Here is a 23308-nt window from a genome sequence, read left to right on the forward strand (position 1 = left end):
GAGTTCTAGAGAATTCTTATGATTTTTATATGATGACTCTGCATTATTCTTTAATATAGAGGAAGCAATAATTCATAATATTGACTTTATTAAGGCAGAGCTTTGATTTCTGCAGATAACAATAGGGGTTCACACAGGGGAGGTAGTCACCGGTGTCATAGGACAGAGGATGCCTCGCTATTGTCTTTTTGGAAATACTGTCAACCTCACAAGCCGAACAGAAACCACTGGACAAAAAGGAAAAATAAATGTGTCTGAATATACATACAGGTAAGAGACGCATCTAGGTGTTTACTGATTTGAAAAATGTCTCTTTGCATGTGTTTTAATTCCCTGGGTGCTTTTATTGCCTTTAACATTTACCACCTCTGCTCTTAGGATTATTTATTATTTATTTGAGAAGATGGTGTCATTATTTCCAATTTAAGTGATGCTTCACCATCTTAGGAGTTTCTGCTATGATCATTGTTACTAAAACCTCAAGGTACCTTTAAATAGCTTTGATGTGTGTCACTTTCTCTGTGCAGCCATGCTCCACGTTTCTCTCCCTGTTCCCTGTCCCCTTTAGATGTCTCATGACACCAGAAAATTCAGACCCACAATTCCATTTGGAGCACAGAGGCCCAGTGTCCATGAAGGGCAAAAAAGAGCCAATGCAAGTTTGGTTTCTATCCAGAAAAATTACGGGAACAGAGGTATGACTCATCAGAGTGTAATTCCTTTTTTAAGACAGACTATAAACATGGGAGCTAAATCATAATCACTGAAAACACGTTTCATTTGCAAAGAATTCTTGCTTACGCGAACTCTTCAGTAGAGCAGCAGAAATACTGAACCATTAGTGAGCCGGTAAGAACTATACAGACTTCTTAGCGGAGACTTTATGGTTGCTGGTTTTGTCCTCTCATGAGATTAAAACCAAAGCAGTAGACGGAGGAGACCTGGATTTGGTTGTTCCTCCGCAATCTGGCTCAGACCCAGCTGGGGAGTGGGCGGTGAGGGGCGCCCCCGGGCCCTCCCCAGCGCCCTCAGCTGTCGTGAGGGCGCCATCAGGGCCAAGACAGGGCCGCCTTCGCGGGAGGTTTCCTAACCATGACGCTCCAGCTCCTTGTAAGGGCCACGCTGTCGCCTCGGGGGATGTTTGGGCATTTTTGGACATCCTGGTCCCTCGTGTGTCTTTCCTGGAGAGAAGAGTGATCTATACTTTTCCGGAATCTAAATGATTCCGCAGGGAGGCTATAGGTGCCTGCTCGTGCCCTGGGTGTACTCCAGCCTGAACCCAGGTGCTGGGGGGCCTCAGAACTCTGGGGTTCGCTCGGTGGTCCTGTGACCCAGGGTGGCTCGTGACACCGAGGTCCTGCCAGCTTTCCCCCCTCCCAGTGGGTTGCATCAGAAACAAGTCTGATGCTTTGTTCCCCGCTGATGCGCTGGTTCTTTAGAGGGGGGGAGACTCCTTGACTATATGTCTTTTCCTGGATGTACACATTCGTTATAAATACGTTTAGAGTAGAAGTCCTAAAAGGAATGGAATGCCAAGTTCTGAAATACTTATCTTCATCTTCTCTTCACTGTTTTCACCTCTGGTGCTAGCTTGCTTCCCGATGTTCTGATAAATTAGCTTCCCGCCAGCATTGCTCATTTGACTTGGGTGCTTCTGTCTCATCCAGCGTGATGCTGGGAATGACTTAGAAAAACTGTAGATATGAATGCAGATCAAATTTTACTTAAAAAGAGAAAGAAGATCTTTTGGGAGTCCTACAAGCTTTATTATCACTGAAAATTAATACCCTATTTTTTCCACTTTGTAAAGGAAACAAAGCAGGATGACAACTGAATCTTGGACCTTGAGGTGAAGAGGACGGGGTGAGGTCCAGTCTTCCCCTAACTCCTGCCAAGCCTGGGAGCAGTCATTCCCTTGGTCCTTTTCCATTTCCCCAAGCCTTTCTCCTGGTTCTCTCTTTCCTTGTTCATTATTCAGCTTGAGCTCTGCTTGTGAGTATTTTCAAGGTTTAGTATATTATCTGAAGTTTGGCTTCGTGTGGGTGATGTGAGCGTCACGTGGCTTAAAATCTACTCCAAGCATCACCTAACATGGTGACTTGCAAGAGTAGACACCCAATAAATATTTGTTGAATTTAATCAAATGAAACAGAACAGTATTTGGCCATGTCTCTCTGTCTCTCTGTCTCTCTGTCTCTCTGTCTCTCTGTCTCTCCCTCTCCCTCTCTCTCTCTCTCTCTCTCTCTCTCTCTATATATATATATATATATATATACACACACACACACACCCCATGGTTTTCCATATCTGTTCAGTGCTCTCTATATATGTATATGTATATTTTAATGACTATAACATATAAAAAAGTTTTGTCATGTTGGTGTATATCATTATAGAAATCATTTTCTAAAGGAGTGAATTCAGAATTTTAGGGAAAAAATGCAATTTATTTTGAGACTCCCCAAATAAGAATTAATATATCATGCTAAGAAAATACTCACTGGTTTGAATTATGCTCACTTTCCTTCAGAAATAGAGAATGCACATTTCTGTTATTAAACTATTGGGTTGTTCACTCAGATCACGTGGCAATTACAATTCCTCTAAAATGCTGTCGTTTGCATTGTGCCCCTTGTGTAATTATAAGTCTCACTACTCCCGTGCAGCTATTAAAGCGGCACTGTTTCACAATGAGCTATTGCGTTAGTTTGGGGTAAACGTTAGGGGCTCTGACCACATCCAAGGAAAAAGCTGGAAGCATGGCTGGGGTGTTCCTGTTCGTCAGAGCCCCTGCTGGCCCTTTATTCCCAGAAATTAGCTCCTTTATCGTAGCTTACAAGAATGTGACTATATCCAGGGCATCGTGTTCAGAAAACTTACTTTAATTCCAACATAGAACGCATTCCTGTTGGACTCGTTAGCCTGTCGTCCTTCAATATCTCTGATAATTTATTAACATCTATCTTTATAAAATATAGTACAATTACTTTTGTGTAAAAATGTTTGTCTTTAAATTTAGCATTTCCTATCAGCACATTGATATTTGTGTAAAATGTTCTGTGTTCATGTGTAAGAGATCCTGCAATAAATTATTTTTTCCACTTGTCTCTAGACAGTTTTTAATTCAATGAAAATGAAATGAATAGTCTTGTCGGTCATTTGATTGATTAGTGCCGTTTTTGGAATACATCTTGTCAGTTTGCCTGTTACAGGCTTTCATTTTGATTCCCTGCTGTTAGGATAAAGCTGAATGGTCCCTCTTCATCAGGCCTATTCCCAGATGGTATTTTTCTCCAATGACAGCGGCAAGACCAACCTTGGCAGCGGTGGGGAGGATATTTGCACAGATACGTGTGAAGTGACACTGACGAGCTCCCGGCATTTTAGGGGTGAAAGACACGTACAAATAGCCAAACCGTCTGATATTCATAGTGATGAAATATGTTCAAGACACAGAAAGAATACTCAGAGCGTGAGAAACGAGAGGACGGAAGTGGGGTGGGAAGAAGGCGGGAGACCAGCTGGGTTTTGTGATGGTTTTGTCTGAAGGTAAATTAATGCGTCCCTTGGAGAAGCCTACTCTCAGTGCCTCTGGGTCCCATCTGTTCAGCCCTTCTGGGCAGCACCAATAGAACCAAATGTTATGGACAGGTAAGAGTTTCTCAGCTTGATTTGAGGGTAATATGTCCATGTTTTTAAACTTCTACAGAGGAATAGCAATTTATACCCACGCACAAATATATTTCAGAACCAGTTCGTTATCTCATTTTACTGAAATCTTGATTGAGTCACCAGATGACATGTTCTGTCTCTTCATCATGGAAGGTGTGACACTGTGGTTTGTGATAAGAGGTGTATACGTTTGGTCTTAGCCCCCGTCCCCTTCTGGCTCGGAGCTCCTACAACTCCAGGAATTTCCTAAGTGATGAAAATGACAAAGGTGTCTTTCATCATGTTAGTGACGTGACTCGGGGCCTGCGCTGGGTTGGGGGGAGCTTGTTGCCAGGTGAACCGACCTGGAGTTCAGAGGGTGGGAACTTTTAGTCCCACCCGGCCCCGCGTCTCCTGGGAAGGGAGAGGGCCTGGAGGTTAAATGCTTGCCAGCAGCCAGTGATCTCGTCAAGCGGGCCTGTGTGATGACGCCTCCAGAAAAGCCCAGAGGTCGGAGAGCTTCCGGGTTGGTGGACACGGGGCGAGGCAGCGGTGGGCCTGCAGCTCTGCGTGTCTCCCATCTGGCTGTTCTGAGTCACAGCCTCTTGTAATTACAAGGCAGCTAGTAAGTAAAATGGGTCCCTCGGTTTGTGTTTCTCTCTAGCAGGGAACCTTGGGTCTGCAGCCGGTTGGTCGCAAGCGCGGGTGACAACCTGGCCTTGCTTTGGTCTCCAAGTGGGTGCGTATTATAGGGCTGAGCCCTGAACTTGAGGAATCGGAGGCGATCTTGGCGTAGATGGTGTCAAGACTGAGCTGCATTGTAGGACACCCGGCCGGAGTCCTGAGAGTTGCTCTGAGGTGGGGAAAACACCCCACACTGTAAATGGGTGCAGATTCTTACAGGGGAAGAAAAGAGTCACGTCTCTGCTCACCATTAAGTAGGTTTCTCTTTGCAGCCTCGCTGCCGGCTCTTAGGACCGCTAGGGGGCAGCAGAGGGGGCCGTGCAGAATCGAAGTGGGGGCGGGCGGAGGGGGGAGGGGAAGGACAAGGGGCTCTCGTAGGAAGCGCCGCTGGCGTGTCTCGGCTCCGGACCAAAGGCCGCTCCCTGCGTGCAATCTGGAATTCATCCCTCCCACTGTCCGCTACGGTCAAAGGAACGTCATGAAAGTAATTATTTTTACGCCATTATGACCGTTTGTGTAGCAGGAAATCTACTCCTATGCATCATGTTCAGAAATTTCACCCACATTTTTCCTGCTGATTCTGTAGAAAGGTGTGTAAAAGTGTCAAACAGGCCATTTGTACTGGAAGCTATAATTTCGTCCAGAATCATTATAGGCAAGCTAAGTTGCATGTAACTCATGTTAAAATCTATCAAATACAAATATTGTTTATTGACAAGGAGAAAATTGGAAAACCCCTTATTTTGCATTAAAAAATGCATTTAAATGATTCTCTCTTGCTTCTACCATATTGGAGAGAGGAAATAGTATAGGGTAGATGTAAAAAACCAAACAAAAGCAAAAACCGCTGTCCGGAGAGTCAAGAACCTGAGTCCAGTTCTGGCAAGGCCAACCCTGTGGTCTTGGCATCTTAGATTCCTAATCTGTGAAAGGAGCTGGACAAGATGATGTCTACAGTTAATTCTTGCTCCAAAATTCCAACATTTCTGTGGTGAAAATTTCAGGGCAGGGATGCTGTGACTTTGGCCTGGCCCTCTGGGGAATTCTTAGAAAGACAATCCAGTCTTAACTCTTTTTAAGTCAAGTACCAATGAGCAGATCAACTGGGTGATTTTAAAGCTAATTTCTAAGAAATAAACAACTCTCTGGCAAACACCTGCTGAAGACTTTTGACTCCAAGCTAAAATCAGAATGACTAGGTCATATTAGTGTATACAAGTATTAAAGCATTAAAAACTGGCCCTATAATATTTCCCTAATTATGTTAAGTCCAAATTCTTTAGTAAAGAGCTGGGCTTTTGATTCTCTAAAAATAAGGGGAGAAAATGTACCTCTATTTCAAGCAGTAATCTTTCTGAGTAGAAGATAACCTCTTAAAAATTAAGGACAGGAAGTGTCAGTGAGTGGTACATATAGTTTTTTTAAAAAAAATTATTACCAATAAAATGTATTGCCCGTTTTGTATTAACTTGCAAAATATTTCCTGTTGAAAAAAGAAATCTGTAGCCAGAAATGGAAACCACTTAAATATCCATCAGTGGGACATGGATAAAGAAAATGCGGTCCATATACAGTAGAATATTGTCCAGTTTTTAAAGAGAAGGAAATCCTGCCGTTTGCAGCAACATGGACGAACCTTGAGGACATTATGTTAAGTGAGATCAAGCCAGACACAGAAAGAGAAATACTGCATCATCTCGCTTATGTGTGGAATCTAAGAAGGGCGAACTCATAGAAGCAGACATGTGCTCAGATGCATGTGCTCAGATCTTCTATGAAAAGCAAATAGTCCCTTTAGATACTTGATCGTTTGCTCCTTGTCAGTATACTGAGTCATACCTTGTTATTTATAAAAACAAAACAAGAAGAGTAGATGGATAGTTGAAAGTGGTCATTAAGTAAAGAAAAAAGTATATGCATGCTCATACTTTTTCATTTATAATATGCAGTTTTGAATAGAGCATTTCTTTTGAACGTAAACACTCTATGTACTATGACACAGTAGAAACGGTGATAAGAACTGTAATAAAGAAAAATGAGTTCTATCTGAGAGATTTTTAGAAAAATAAGGAAAAAGAAATTGGACCTTTTTATAAGTTGCTGACATTTAGCAACTTAGCGTTTTCAGATGATAAAGGACCTTCCATTTTCACGTGATGATTCTTTTGCAATGTTTTTGCATAAGAAGCAATTATGAAACACTATTATCTTTTGACAAAGCTAAGACTCTTTATAAAGATTTAGTTCATCACTCAGGTACTACCCACACTCCATTCTCCTGTTCATTTGTATTCCTGTTAAAGATTGTTCTTTCCCTGTCGACCCAACCTGCTATTTTTGCATTTGACAGGAATATTACCCAGGTATTAACTAAAAATTAATTATGCAAAAGCCAGCTGCTAGAAGTTTTGCACATGTATATACATGAACAGTTTTTACTTTGCTTGTGCTCAACAAAATGTCCCAAAACTTTAGGGACTCTTCAGACTTTAGTGGAAGCAAATGTCCCTACCACACTGACCACAAGCTCTTCTATGTGATCTTACCAAAAAGTTGCTCCTGATATATGTATTTTTGCGATTCATAACTCTTTAAATACAGCTCTTTGTATTCCTTAACAGGTAAATCCCTTTTAAAAAGAGTTCTTGTAAAAATAGTGTTAACGCTATAATAAAAGTTACACACTCCTTTTAAAAATGTGCATTTCTTTAAGTGTTTTCTGTATTGAAACTACTAATTGAACTTCGAAGACAAGAACAAGCTAAGGGGTGATCAGATCCCCTGCTGTCCCTACATCACCAGGTGGCAATCAGGGGGCAATACTACAGTCACTACAGAATGCCCTTGTCCCCAACATTGTTTGGAACATTTTGTGTGTGTTGAATCCTTGTAGCAAGCCATTGAGTAAATATCCTTATTATCACCTCCATTTTACTTAGAAGGAAACTGGGGCACATAAAGTTTGGGTTCCTCACCTAAGGTCAGACAAGAGTGAGTGAAGAACCAGTAATTATACACGGTAACCAGGTACAGAGCCCGTGCTTCCAACCAGTGTTCTCTGAGGTCTCTCAGGGTACAGGTGAGCAGAGCAGCGGCAAGTGATGAACTTCCAGTGTGTGTCCAGACGTTAGAAGATTGTCGGTCAGGTAATAAAGTTCTAGTTGGACAGGTGGACAAAGAGCGTGAAGGAGGTATGACAGGTGGTTTTGGTCCCACATCTGATGACTAACACTAAGAACAGGATTTGGAGGCCTGAGGCACAGGCAAGGGACCAATGCAGGTCTAGAGAGGGACACAAGGCAGCAATCACAGGATACAACAAGAGAACCCATATGGTGTGCACCAGGAGAGATGTCCTGTTAGTAACTGGCCCCATTGTGCCTGAAGACCAGATTGGCCTTAGAGTTTTCAGGCTGTGAGACCGACTAATTCAAGAGGGGGCTCTGCTGGGCTGGAGGGGGAGTAGGAAGAGAGCATCATTGGCCGAGTCCTTCCACGAAGGGACTTGCTCAGAGTGCAGACTGCTGGCTCCCTGGATGTAGAGGAAGTCCTCCAGAGGGTGGCGACCTCACCGTCCTGCACCTGCCCCCATCACTAGCATTTTCTATTTATCTATGAGGGCTGCTGACCAAGGGAACGTTTTTGACTTTCCTTTCTAAGGCTTCAAACAAGGTCTCTCAGAAATATACAAGACATTTCCTTTATTTCCCATCTTCTGTTGTACCTGGATGTAATCCATTTCCATTCTTCTATTTGTTCTAATGTTGATGACTAAAAACAGATATCTCTGTGACAGTGAAATATAAAATCTTTATTCATTCTTCTGGTGTTATATCAGTTTCCAAGAAAAGGAGGGACCTGACTTCTTCAATGTTTCTTATCATCAATCTTATTTGAGCAATAAAATAAATAATGATAATATTGGATTGTAACCAAAGTATTTAAAAAAAAACCTGTCTGAATCCATGCTGATTTAAATCAGTGACTGAAAAAAAATAAATAAAAGAGGGAGATAGGACAACTCTTCCTTATGGAGTAATTCCAATAGAAATAATTACGAATGAATCAGCTACTTGGGGATAAAAGAGAAAAATCTGGAGAGTCTGAATAATAGATCTAAAATGAAATCAAACTAATTAATAGGTACCTGGAGCTAACTTATACCATATTTTTGGCTAGGAGTTTCGCTTCACTGTAAAAAGTAGTTGGAGTACTTAAAAATAACTCGCTGTGTTACAGTCTACTTAGCATAATAGAAAATTTCATTTTTCTCAAAATATGTTCAGGGAACAACACTATAAATGTATTTATAGTATATTCCCCTTTCATATTTATATATTTTGTTGTATTAAAGATTACATGACGCTGTGTCTAGCACACCGTATATTCGTTCGGGAGTCTTCTTACATTCCCAGATGTCAAGTCCCTGTTTTCTGTCCTCCATATTCTGTATGCTTTGACAGGTACTCAAGTTTGCCTCCTCATTAAGCCTTTGTGTAATACAATTTCCTATATTCTTTCACAAAATTTGAATATTGTATACACCGTTTAAGTCTTTCAGAATTTTCCCGTGTCATTAAAAAAAAGTCATTAATTCAATTTAACAAAATTTTAATATTGTTTATTTCCACTTTTTAACCATTACAAATAATGCTGCAATGAGTCTCATAAATTTTTGTGCTTTTTTCTTATTATTTTCAGAGGATACACTCAAGAAGAGCAATTTTTTGATAATAATTAATGCTTCTTAATGTATTTCTAAATTACCCTTCAGACAGACAGTAAGTGCTTTAGGATGGTGTTCATTTTCCTGTCAACACGACAGAGTACTGTTAGTATTTTTATATTCATTAAATCTTTCAAGCCCTGATTTCTATCTCATTATTTTCTTGTATTTCTGTAATTATTTAATGAGTTTTAGTATATGCATTATTTCCTGGCCATTCTCATCTCACTCTTCCTGTGTGTATGGCATATTTGCATTCTTTGACCTCTTTATGGGTGGGATGTTTGTTTTTATGGACGCTTTGGAACACACTATGTAATAGAGATATTAGTGTTCTGTTAACATGCACAGTATTTCCCCCCTAATTTTCATTTCCTTTTGTAATGTTAGTTTTGGTTGAGCATAATATCCTGGTGGATTTCTCTTCCTTGTCTTGTAGACATTATGACAATCTCTGACCGTGTAGAGAGTCGTATATCTGTGTAGCAGAAGTATTTTATGTGGAGTTTTTTTGTCTCCGGAATGCCCAGATCAGAGACTGAATTCTTTTACAGTTACCTGCATCATGCTCATAAGACCATGCATCCCTCAGTGCAGCAAAACTGTGTGTCCTTTGCTTCCCTAAATCATGTTTAAAAATGAGTGCTGTAGGGCTTCCCTGGTGGCGCAGTGGTTGAGAGTCTGCCTGCCGATACAGGGGACATGGGTTCGTGTCCCGGTCCGGGAAGATCCCACATGCCGCGGAGTGGCTGGGCCCGTGAGCCATGGCCGCTGAGCCTGTGCGTCCGGAGCCTGTGCTCCACAACGGGAGAGGCCACAACAGTGAGAGGCCCGTGTACCGCAAAAAAAAAAAAAAGAGTGCTGTAGACATCTTTAAAAGAATCATGCATGAGATGAGACTCATGCACTTCCCATGTCGTAGGGGTAGGTACCTCCTTTCCTTTCCTTCCTTCCCCTCATTCTCTCTCACTCTCTCTCTCTGGCTCTCACTCTCACTCATTGTCTCGCTCTCTCTCTCCCCCTCTCTCCCTCCTGCTCAAAACAAAAATAATATAGGGCTGTTTATTGTAAGAAAGCTCCTCTTTGGCCTCAAGAGGATATGGGAACAGCTCCAAGGAGATTTTGATTTGCTCTTAATAGAGATAGAAATTTGCCAGCGCTTTAGAAAGATGCACTAATTTATTCAGAACATCCGAATGGTCACTGACAGGAGTCACACTTAATTGGTGACATACTGTGGTTGTTACCATATGAAAAGTTGAATGTCATTGAAAATTGATATTTGAGTCATCTGAGCTACTCCTTCCTCTTTCCACAGGTATTTACTTATTGCAGATGTTAAGAACGTGGAATAATGGATTTGCATAAAAGCTGCCACATATTATTGTGTGGATGATAACTGACCAACATGTAGAAATTGTTGAGCAGCTTTTGCAGTAATTCATCTTCTTTCTTATTTTCTCAGAACCCCTAACTCTGGAAAAATCTGTGTCAATTGATTTTAAATTGGATTTGTAGATCTAAATCCCTTTTCGTATGACTTGTATTCCTGCCACTCCCCATTCTTCATTCTGATTTTGGATATAGGCATTCCAATGAGATCATTTTTATTCCTGCTAAGCCCTAGAAGAAAATTTTCTATCACCTTAAATCTAAAAGTAATTACTCACATGCCAACATTCATTTTGCCTTCAGATGAAGAGTGATGCTCCAATAGGCTTTCAGAAGTTTAGTAATGAGATGATTTAACAACATAAGTAACAGAGTCCCTACATTAGATACATTTTTTCCAAAGTCAGCCATTCATTTCTTGCTGAACAAATGGACTTATTTGTTTTCTGAATGATTTAAAATAACTGTTCTTACCCGCAAGGACCTACCGTGTAGCACAGGGAACTATACTCAATATCTTGTAATAATGGAAGTGAATATAAAAAAAGAAAAAAAAAATTTATATGTATAACTGAATCATTTTGCCATACACCTGAAACTAACAACATGGTAAATCAACTACATTTCAATGAAAATTTTTAAAAAAATAAAGAAAAGAAAAAATATTCACCATAAAAATGCTCATTAAAAGATAAAAATAAAATAAAATGTATTATGGAGCTTAAAATAAATAAATGAAATAAAGTAACTGTTCCTTTTTCTAAACATCGTTTCTCATTTTTTTTCTTCATGACAAGGAAAATTGCAATAAATCTCGGGTGATGACTACTCGCAAAGGAATTATCAGAACAGAATACACTGCCCGGCAACTTTCGGGGATAAATTCTCAGTCAGAAGAGTTTTTCTTCCAGTAACTACCACACTCACCCGGATCACTCGCCTTACAACTCGCCAAAACAACCCGACAATTTGGCCGATGCCTGTACTGATGTTAGCCTAAGAGCCGTGCAATACTTACTCCCTCGTGTTAAAGGGGACAGAGTTTAGGTAGGACCCTCTGCCCATCCCACTGACCCTCTGGGCATCACAGTCTCCCTAGCAGGTTACCATCCTCTGAATCCAATCAGAGCTACACAGATCCTGGTCATGGTTCTGCTGCAGTAGCTCCTTACTTTTCGGTAATTTCTTGTTCTCTAGAGAATCTCAACTTCCATCCTGCCTCTTAATGTCTACTGAATATTTACAGCAAAAATAAGATGCATACGCATCAGGTTGGACAAAAAAGACACTTCAAAGGCTCACATTATAATCTGATGGGAAACACAGTCTGTGTGAACTAAGACAGCAAAGTCAGAGACTGACATGGCAGTAGACAGTCAAGGTGGAAAAGCACGTTCCAGAAACTCCCAGCAATTTCGCTTCTAATAACATAACCAAAAGGAAATGTACTGTTCCATTGCAAGATCTTTGCTATAGTAAAATACTGAAATTATGTAAATAGGAATTAGTTGGGGAAAAGTCAGTAAATAAGTCATGGTATATGTATTGATGTAATTTTGTGCAACAAATAAACTAGATCTTCATGTGTTAACATGAATACACAGTAAACATGTAAAATAAAAAGACTAGGTTTTAGACTGACATATATAGCACTGACTCAATCCATGTAAAATCTGAGGGGGATAGGGCAAACTATAATGTTACATATGAATGGTAGGCTTGTGGCTGTTTATTTTATTATTTTCTTAAATTTTTCATTATATTTAATAATCATAAAAGTGTCAATTGCATATATCTCATTTTCTATGTTAATTTCTATATAAAGTGTTCAATTGTCTTATTTAACTACCGATTTATTATAACCTTTAAGTAATTTGAAAATGAGTGCTGATTAAATGTCATACAGTATTTAGACAAAAAGGAACTAAGTAGAGATTGAAGAATCTGGGAGAACGTAAACAGAGAAGGCAGAACCTTGAAGAGTGCGGAAGATTTCAGAACTTCCATGAAAAGGAAGGATATTGCTGAAAAAGAGGAGAAGATGAGGACATTTACCGAGGAACAAATCATCCTGGTGACTTTGTGGGACAGAGAAAGAGCTGCCCTGGATTAGTGTGACCAGAAGGAAGTCAAAAACGATGCTGACTACGTAAGATGGACAGCTTGCAAGGGGCGATGGGAAATTGGAAACTCTAAAATCATTTGGGATGAGAGAATGCCACGAAAAGAGAAACATAATACCTAAGACACATTCTCATGTACTACATTGTTGAGAGGAGGTGTTGAATTCTGGGAGACTATTTATTGTCCAGTTTCAGGAATGAAAGCCTGTCTTAAGGCAGTGGCCACGGAGCATGAGAGAAAATGAGAAAGGAGAGAACATGTCCAAGGAGAAAGGACAGGATTTTGTGATTAGAGGTGGAACACACGCTCTGCAGGAACCGAGCATTGTCAACAATCCAGAAACAGCAAAATTAAAACCACCAGCTCAATAAACAGTACTTAGTAAGAGTTTAGTGGGCACAAAACAGCTCGAGAACCGGGAGCTTCTCAGTGGCTTCAGTGGTTTTGTCTGCTCTGGGAATCCTCAAGCTTGGTTTCCATTTTGTATTGATTTTTTTGAAAACATCTTTATTGGAGTATAATTGCTTTACAATGGCGTGTTAGTTTCTGCTTTATAACAAAGTGAATCAGCTATAGATATACATATATCCCCATATCTCCTCATATACGCACCGCTAAATGTAAAACAGCTAGTGGGAAGCAGCCGCATAGCGCAGGGAGATCAGCTCGGTGCTTTGTGACCTCCTGGAGGGGTGGGATAGGGAGGGTGGGAGGGAGGCTCAAGATGTATTGAATTTTTTTTTTTTTAAACTTAGAGGTTTCTTTCTTTCTTTCTCTTTGGCTGTGTTGGGTCTTCGTTTCTGTGCGCGGGCTTTCTCTAGTTGCGGCGAGCAGGGGCCACTCTTCATCGCGGTGCGCAGGCTTCTCACTGTTGTGGCCTCTGCCGTTGCGGAGCACAGGCTCCGGACGTGCAGGCTCAGTGGCCATGGCTCACGGGCCCAGCCACTCCGCAGCATGTGGGATCTTCCCGGACCGGGGCACGAACCCGTGTCCCCTGCATCGGCAGGCGGACTCTCAACCACTGCACCACCAGGGAAGCCCTGGTGTATTGAATTTTAACCGAGTTCATGCTCACAGCATTGAAGAGGTCTCGTGACTGCAGGAAGAGTTTGCAGTGTGCCCCAGACACTGTGCACTCGGGACGTGCACCATCGTGCAAGCCGGCGCTATGCCCTCAGCCCTGCGGCTCCTCCAGCTTCTACTCATCACCGGTCGTGAGGGGTTCTCAGGGTGTGTGGCAGCGCTTGGGTCCCGCGCAGCTCAATGAACAACCCCAAATGCAGCCGCAGGTGCTTCCCAGGACCCACAGTCCTTGGCCGAATGCTCAGTTATCTTGGATCTGAGCCAAGTTTACTTCCATAAACTCCCTGAGTTTCAAGGTAATTCCTCTTTGCGGTTGGAGGAGAGGCCACAGAAGCAAGAGTTCATCCTCAGCCCCGTCTCCCCAGCTCTCTCACTGCAGCAATTTCTACAATATTTGACCCATAGAGACAGACCCACTGAAACACCGACGGCAATCAGGACTTGTAGCTTCCAGTGAAGGGCGGGAATTTCCTCACCGAAACATGCCGGCGATGACAAGTCTCACAGGTTTTCTGATAGTCCTTAAACACTGGGATGACTCAATTCCCTCCTTAATCCATTCTTTTTTGCACCTTTTAGTAGAGTTTGATGGAGGAATTCAACTCCATATGTTACTTTTCCAAACTTAAATTTACTTTTTCCTCTGGCCAATCAATCTCATGAGTTATGACATCACTGGGGAGTTTTAAGTTAACCCCTGAAAACATACCTTTATCCTGAGATCATAGTTTACTCAAGTTTCATTTACATTTAGGTTTATAAGTAAAACTGTGAATCTTTTATTATGACATATAGCTGCTGTGGAGAGCTTAAAAATACGCTTTACATAACACATCTCAGTTAATATTACTTCTCAAACTTTCACTCAAAGATCTCTTTCTATCTGAAATGCACTGCCGGTTAGCACAGGACTCACCGGAGGCCAGTGGTCACTAAACTTCAGGCCCATCTGGGCTGGGAGAGCATCCCATACCCTAACCTTTAAGAAACAAACTTGCAGCGACACAGGGTCTTCAGGTGGGCATCTGATAATCCACTTTGATTCTCCATCAGATTTCTAAAATTCTCCAACACAGATTTCTAAAATTGCCTTCCCCGTAGAGGGATATTCCTAATCGTTCAGTTACTGGGGGCCCGTTTGATTGGCCATACGTTAGTCTGTAAATATCCAAGCATTATTCTTGGGGTGGGAATCCGAAGCCTCAGTTTCTAGATGAGTTAGCCCTAAAGTATGTCTTTTTCCATTACTCAAACTTTCATTCATTAAAAAATATTTCCAAAATGCTTTCTACGTAATCGCTACTGTTCTAGGTGCAGGGAGTTCCACGGTGGGAAAAAAAACCCCCAAAACAAGACAGTGCCTGTTTCTTTTTTTATATATAAATTAATATATATACTTGAACACAGACACAGAGATGAAGATATGTATAAAGAGATAGTATCTACAATGGATTTTACTGAACCCCCAGAACTCTAACATAAAGTCACAAAGCAGTGAGTTAGTCACGAGTCGAGCTGAAGGTATCATGAAGAGAACGGCAAAAGATTTTGTCCTAAGTGGACATCAGCGTTCCTGTGTGCTGGTTTTGTTCCCTAGATGAATCTGAGGTGCAGCAGCCCCCGGCTCATTTCAGGGATCTCCAGCAAGAACAAAATGCATATCCAGTAGAAACTGGTGAATATATACTCAGTGATTTCTGGAATTGTAATCACGCTGGCCCACAAAATAGACCCAGCAGACGTCCGAGATCTGCTGGTATAAAACCAATAAAGAAAGTGAATAAATCATGTTTTTTCATGAAAAGCAAGTTAAACATTACTAATTTTTAAATGATTTGAAGCTAATTAGTTAATAGTAACTGATATATGAATAAGAGTTAATGGTATCATATTGTTTGGTATAAATAACGCAACAGCAATGAATATGTCTTAATATTATCTCAGAAGAAAGAGAGAAAAGGCAAACGTAAAATCCATTTCCAGAAATATAACTCGAAGACTTTGGAGGATATTAAATCTCAGCAAATTCATAAAACCCCCTAGACAAGTACAAATTCATTTCTAAGTGCTGAATGGAGAACAGAAATTGGACATTGGGGTGGCATTACTGGATAATGATACTTTCCAGAAACAAATTTCCAAGCCCTTTGTGACGTCAAGTGTCCAAACGATTTCTTTTTGCAGTATTTCGTTATACGACAATATATTAACACAGTACTGCCTTCTTTTTAAGAAGTTCTAAACATCTATGTGTCTTTATTGTTTGTGCTTTTTTGTGGTAACATGGGTATAACATAAAAGTTGCCATGTGGACCAATCGTAAGTGTACAGTTCTGAGGCACGAAGCACATAGCCATTGTTGTAAAACCGTCGCCACCATTGTCTCCAGAACCTTCTCATCTTCCCCAGCGGAAACTCCGTCCCCATGAAACACTAGCTCTTCGCCCCTCCCCCAGCCCCCTGTACCCACCACCTTCGTTCGTCTTTATGGATTTCACTGCTGTAGCACTGCCTTCTTAAAGAGATACGTTATTAATCTTTTGCTCCTTGCCTGGGCCGTGCCTAGGACGATGCTGTTTTGTGAGCGCTGAGGAATTTGTGTGTTTCCTCCCTGTTCAGGGGCTCAGCTGCCAGGGCCTGACTGCGCTCACTCTGCCTGACTCCGATGCCCTCTTCTGTCTCCTCCACGACCTCCCAGTGGGCGGTGAGGTCTAGGAAATCAGCAATTACGTTTGCCAAGGACGGAAGGAACGTAAAGTGCTCAGCACTTAATAAATTCAGGCTTGTTCAGGCTCTTTGCAGCCCAATCTGCCTGGAGTTCTGTGCAGAGGTCTTCGTCGCTGACATTCGACCCCGACATGGGTTGGGGTACGTCTGAGGGGAAGGAGATGCTGAGTGTGACTAGGACATGATGAGCCCCGGCCTTTACTCGCGAGCACCCCTGTGAGTTTGCTGCAGGCGACTCAAGGGGCTGGAAAGATGTCAGATTTATGCGGCAGGCGAATGACAAGCCCTATGGATTCCTTTCCACAAACATTGAGTGTGTGTCTAATTTTATTTCAAGTCTTGGTCCTGTCCCGTGTGACTTACAGGGTCCTGGAGAAGGCACACGGTTTTCCCGAGTCTCGGCGCTCCGTCTGTGGCTGGGCTTTTAGACTGGCAAGAAGCGATTAAACAACGTATGGACAGAACTGGCACAGACCCTGCATATACTGGGTGTTTAATGAATGGTGGTCACTTACCTGACATTCTTAATATATTAGGACAGAGACTCTGCTTTCTTAATACATTCTGCAAGTCGTTATATGTGACCAGAGTAGCTAAACAATATTTTTAAATAACTTGTGAACTCTCACCATCTCCAGCTCAGATTCCACCTTGAACTTCATTAGTACATTGAGTTACCTCTTGGTATTTCTGCTTGGTTGTTCAATAGGTATTTCAAATATTCCAAGCCAAACTCTTGATATTTCCCCATTTTAATGCAATAACACTGCACAGCCAGTTCATCAATAAATATTTGTTTTACCTTCAAATATGCCCAGATTCCAACCTCTCACCCACTCACTGCTACCACCTGTGCCTAAGCTGTCATCATCTCTCACCTGGATTTTTCCAGTCGCTTTCTGGTTCGTCCTTCTGCTTCTGACTTTGGCGTACTCCATCTCAATAGATACTCACTCTTTGCTCTTCACACAAGAACCAACGTAATACTTATGCAACTTGCAGATCCATCACTCTCCTTCTCCAAACTCCGCAGAGACTTCCCAGAATACGCCAAGGAAAACCCTCTGTGGCCCTGAGAGATTTCTGTCCACCAGCGACCCACGCCCGGGCCATCCTTGGCCATCACCTACTCTGCCTGTTGACACATCCAGTTCCAAGCTATTCTACCCACACACGAGGCATGCTGTTGGCCTAGGACCTTCCTCTGCGTGTGGTTTTCCCTCCTGAAACGTCCTTTCCCCATTAGTATCGAGGCCAACTCTTACATTGCCTTTAGGTCAGCAGTTTTCAAAGTGTGGTTGCAGACCCCTAGGGGCCCCCGTTATCTTTTAGGGAGGTTCACAAAGTCAAGATTATTTTCATAAAGTACTAACGTGTTATTTGACATCTTCACTATGATTGTATTTCAAGAAAGCTGCAGTAGCCACTTTCGATGTGGCGCACCGTTTTCACTTGAAGGAACGACTGACAAGCTACGGTCCTTCAGACTATGAAATTTGGGGGACATTTTCATGATGAACAAAACGAACATTTGTTCATAATGAACAAAACGAACTGTTGCACCAGAAAAATAACAGATAAGACCTGCAGCCACAGTAAATTTCAAGCTTAACTTTTACGCTAAAGTGAGAATTTTGGAAAATTTATGTCTGCTATGATGAGCTTGACAACTCAATTTTTAAAGACATTTATGGCAGGATAAGTAATGGTATTAAATTGAAATGTGCATTATATAATAAAGTGGATCAATATTTGGAAAATCTGCATAGCCCAGAGAATTCTTCTCATGTCCAAATCATGCATGAGAAAGAGATCCAAAGTGCAAGATCAATGAGTATAAACACAATTGAGTACGAAAAGTTCACTGAGATGTTTTGACATTTCAGTGCTCACAGCTTCCAAATGTCACCCTGCCCTTTTCTTGTCCCCAGAGAGTTACGCTGATGAGAAGGCTTCCTGCTTCGGCACCTGGGAAAGTTCAAGCACACAGACTCTGACCCTCATCTGGGATCGCTCATCCACGTCCTACCTCAAAACCACAAGGACAGGTAAAGCCAGCTGCCTTTCCTTGTTCTCTCAAACCAGGAGAGGTTCTGCCTGGGAGCCTGCATTACTCTTCCCAGAAAGTGTCATTACGTGAGCAGTAAGTACATTTTTCATACCCTCTTGATGCACGTGTGGCAGCATAGACCCCAGCAGCCTCACCAAATGTTGAGTGGAGAGTTGACCCCAGTCCTGTGGGGCGACCACAGACATGTAGTACAGTTAACACGTGAGAAGCTCCTCTTGTTGAGTTTTGATGTGTAATCAAAGAAAAGTATCACAATTACCCATAAAGGCTATTAAAATATGCCTCTTTTCGAGCAGTGCTTCTGTTCGACGCAAGGTTTTCTTTGTGTTCTCCAACCAAATGACATAAACCAACAGACTAAATGCAAAAATGAGAGTCCAGCTCTCCTCTCTTAAGCCAGACACCAAAGAAACCTACAACATCCTAAAATAACACCACTCCTCTTCCTAAATTTTTTTTTTTTTTTGGAAAATAGTCACTGTTTATAAAAAAAACTTTTCTTTACGTCACCGTATAGCACGTTCATTATTGTTTTAAATGAATCAAAAAATAAAAAATTCACACCTTACTTTTGTAATATGGCAAATATTGTTACTTAAAACCCACATGAAGAAAAGCTCATTGGACCCCTCAGTGATTTATGAGAATGCAAAAGGACCTCGACACTGAAAAGTCTGAGACCCACTGGCTTGGGTCTGCTCAGCTGTCACCTTCACAGGAGGATCTTACTTGATCACAATCCTCCAGGCTGAGAGCAACCCTCCCCCCGACCCTACCTGGCTCCTCCAGCCTCTTTTTCTGCCCCTTTCCTCTCCGGCACTCAGCACCACTGACATGCCCTCACGGATTTACCGTCCATCTTCACTCCACAGGGAGTGAGTGCAGCAAGGCAGGCTTTTGTCTTTTGTGCACCCTGGAATCCTGACACACACTAGGCACTCATGACCTATTTGTGAAATGGACAAATAAGGGAACAAATCAAAACTGAAAGCCAGGAATGAATAGATAAGTACATATTAACTGTCTGTTTTATAAGCTGAGGTGGAAACTGGAAACCTGATGATTTTCAGACACAACAATAATTTCATTAAGAATATATCCTATTGTGTAATAACCTAAATGGGAAAAGAATTTGAAAAAGAATAGATATATGTATATGTATAATTGAATCACTTTGCTGTACACATGGAACTAACACAGCATTGTAAATCAACTATATAGTCCAATATAGAATAAAAAGTTAAAAAAAATAGATCCCATTAGCAATGTTTCCCGGAATCATGTGATGTCTTGAATATATCTAAGAAGCATGGCTATAAATCACTCTCCTTATGGTTTACTGTTTAGAAAGCAGTATTCCCAAATATAATTAATTCAAAATATACCATTAATATGTTTAATTAATTTCCATTGGTTTAACCCTGGGTAACAGGAGAGTGTACTGTGTTTAAATAGCTAATCAGGGGGATATTGTAATATTTGCAAATAATGAACCAGTTGCCAAAGTGAAGGAAGTAATAAAGTTATTTTGGAAGTCCAGAAATTTTAGTAATACTGCAATCTTTCTGTGCTCCACTGTGCTCCTAATGTGCGTGTAAACTGATAACACTGTGTAATTTCCCAAGCACAAAACTCATAGCCATTTCCCAGCATTATCCATTTGTGTTTTTGCGAGAAGATAAATTCGTCCCCTACAAAAATGTGCCGAGGTTTACTCAGCTTCTCTGCGGTGTGTAACTTGCCCACTAATTTGGGTCTCGTTGAATCTACACCTCATGGTGATGGCGACATTTTTCAGGACTTAAGTCCAGGAATATTTGTTTATGTCAGGAGAGGCACAATTATGAAATAAAATCTGGATTTTAATGAGGCTAAGAAGATCAAAGAAAAAACAGTGTTTATTGCATTTACTAAACACTAAAAAGACGCTTTCACGTGCTTGAGTCTGAGTGCTGGATTAAGGGGAATAAATTTGTTTTGCATAAAGCAAACCAGTTTATACACATTTTACTTGAAAATTTGTTCAATTAAAACAGAAAATATTGTTTTGCTAATGAAATTGGCCTAATTTCAGCCACAATTCACTTCCCCATCGCCTGCTTCAGTCAGACTAAGCTTCTTATCACCTTCGTAACAGAGTCCGGCAATTGCCACGTGGGGCTCTGTGCTGGTCATAGTCTGGGGTTGGTTTGTACCCAAGAAAAAACATACAGGGCTTCGTAATTAAATTAGGGGTGTTTTAAATCCTACTGATGCTAAGATTCTGTATCTGCTCTCCTGACAAACTGTATGTGCGTTTTCTGATTTACTACTCTGATTTCTGGTCCCTGTGCACGAACCAGTTTTTTAATTATATGTGTGATCCTAACCCCGGCTCTGTCTAGGATTTGGGCGCCCCTGCGTCCAGCCGTACTTGTTCAGGCCCTTGCCTTAGCCTTCCTGATACTGGCCTCTGCTGGTCACAAGCATGCAAGGTCCCTATGTGTCAGTTACACAGGAAGGTGGATTGCATAACTACTTACAATAATACAAGGTTTAGGAGAAAAAACGCAGCAGTGTTCGCTAAGGTTGCCTTGTATAACAGGGGGTTTCTTTTCTGGTTCACCAGTATGTCTCCAAAATGGCGCCTACGTTCTCTGCAGGCCAAATAAGAAACCTAGAAGGTTCTTTCCAGCCAAATGTCACACGAAGTGCTCTTCTCAGGCACATTTAAGTATAATAGGAATAACACTATAAGCACATCAGTTTCCCATATTAAAATGAAATACAGAGACATCTAGATTGGAGACAGAAGTACTCACAGAGATATAGCTGCAAATCTTCCAGCTTTCCATCTTTTTATCTGCCAAGCGTTTGAAGTGCTATCCTATCCACCCTGTCTTAAAGAAAAGACGTTTTCTTCCTGATTTGAAAGATCGCTTTATTGTCTAGGCATTTATACCGGGAGGATGTTTTTTTTGTTTGTTTCATTAAAATAAACACCAGCTTAAAACTGGAATCAAAACATTCGTTCAACGTTAGATACTTGGCTGTCCAGAAGTAAATCAGCTTTTATTTAGTGAATTTACTTTATTATAATACATATAAGTACAAACACCAAATGTACTATATTGTTATTTCAGGCCCTCAGCTTGAAAGTATAAATAAGATACAAAGAGAAATGCTACATTTGCTCCCTGATTTTAAATAAAGAGCTTTTTATGAAGTTTGAATTGTAATTTCTGATGGGTAGTGTGATGTAGCAGAAAGAGACCTAATATAATCTTCAGTTCATCAAAACTGTAGTGATATGTCTCTGTGGAAAATATATGGAGACCAGAGGCATAGGTTTGGGGCATAAATTCTTTGTGCACCACTAAGGACCTTCACAGGACAGTTACTTGAAACACCGTAACTTCAGTTCCCTCATCTGTAAAATGAGACTAATTTGTATTCCCCCTAACACAGCTATTAGAAGACTCAGACTATATAATATACAGGTAAGGAACTTTATGCTTTCACACACTAAGTGATATTAGTCAGCATTATTCCCCAGTTGGGCCAAAAATGTAAGGTCATAAGCAAATTACTCAGACAGACCTCATTTTACTTTTCACTAAATTAAATTAAGGGATCGAAAGACACGATCTTTTCTATGTTTCAAATTCTAAGCTTTCACTGACAATTCATTGCTGTAAGCTGTGGCTTCCTGTGAGTGACCAGAATTTCATTTTCTGAGCCTTTGAAAGTAAAGAAAATATGTATGCTAATTACAAATAATTTACAAGACTAAAACGATTACCTGATATATTGCTGGCTTTGATTCAACTTCTTGGAAAGATGTTTCAAAGCTTTTTGACTCGGAAAAGCAGAATAAGAAACGGCAGCAGGGTATTCTGCTTCTTCACGGGGAACAGGGCAGCTGGAATTATGTGTTCCCATCGTACATAATCCCCTAACCTCAGTGTGGTCTGAAATGAAAATTAGGACAGGATACGCAGACAAGAGGGTTACTTCACAGTGGGGAGGACAGAGCTTTTCAAAATTTTATCATTTCACTTTCAATGTTTAAAACAGTGGTTAACAAGTTCAATCACTGCCCCCTTAACAAGTGGTATTTATATTTCATTTACATTTTAGTATAAATACGTCAGAGGAGACAATATAAAACAAAGACGTTACCCTTGAATTCATGGAGTCACTGGATCCAGATCTTTGTTAGAAATAAGAAATTCTTGGGCTTCCCTGGTGGCACAGTGGTTGAGAGTCCACCTGCTGATGCAGGGGACACGGGTTCGTGCCCCGGTCCCGGAAGATCCCACATGCCGCGGAGCGGCTGGGCCCGTGAGCCATGGCCGCTGAGCCTGTGCATCCGGAGCCTGTGCTCCGCAACGGGAGAGGCCACGACAGTGAGAGGTCCGCGTACCGTAAACAAACAAACAAAACCACACAAAAATCAGCTCGTTTAATATAAATCTACCCTTTGACAACTGCGTTGGCTTTCCTGGAGTCTTCTCTATCTTTTGCTAGTGTTTCAAAAGAGTTTTCAAAAATCTTGTTTTAGATGAATGGTGAAGAAACAAGGGGATGTATTACTGTGAGGAAGATTAGAACTGGTTTAATAAAGAGCCTAGCAGCCTACAAAGCAGGAAACTTCTTACTTTCCCATGTATTTCTTATGTAATTATTACAAGTGGCCCTTGCATTGAATACTGATCTTTACAGAAGCATTTTGAGGAACATCGAACAAGTCTTGCTGTGTTTTGAAATAAAAATTGTAGGCACATGATAAATAGGAATCAGACCAAACCAAACCAAGCAAAATAAAACAAAAAACAGGTTCAGCATATAGGAATATTTTGAAGCTACAT

At 41.1% G+C, this 23308-nt stretch overlaps 1 protein-coding gene across 1 annotated transcript in view; it reads left to right on the forward strand.

Annotated features, from left to right (window-relative positions):
- GUCY1B1 (guanylate cyclase 1 soluble subunit beta 1) overlaps positions 1-3106 on the forward strand; it is a 47743-nt gene extending 44637 nt beyond the window's left edge. Inside the window, exons 12-14 of the mRNA XM_082653124.1 lie at positions 116-270; positions 569-695; positions 1811-3106. Of these exons, the coding sequence (XP_082509250.1) occupies positions 116-270; positions 569-695; positions 1811-1834 (306 nt within the window). The 3' untranslated portion in view covers positions 1835-3106. The remainder of the gene's footprint in view (positions 1-115; positions 271-568; positions 696-1810) is intronic.
- The last annotated feature ends 20202 nt before the right edge of the window (positions 3107-23308 follow it).

Source organism: Grampus griseus (assembly GCF_964374135.1).
Source record: "Grampus griseus genome assembly, chromosome: 4".
In the NCBI taxonomy this organism is placed as follows: Eukaryota; Metazoa; Chordata; class Mammalia; order Artiodactyla; family Delphinidae; genus Grampus; species Grampus griseus.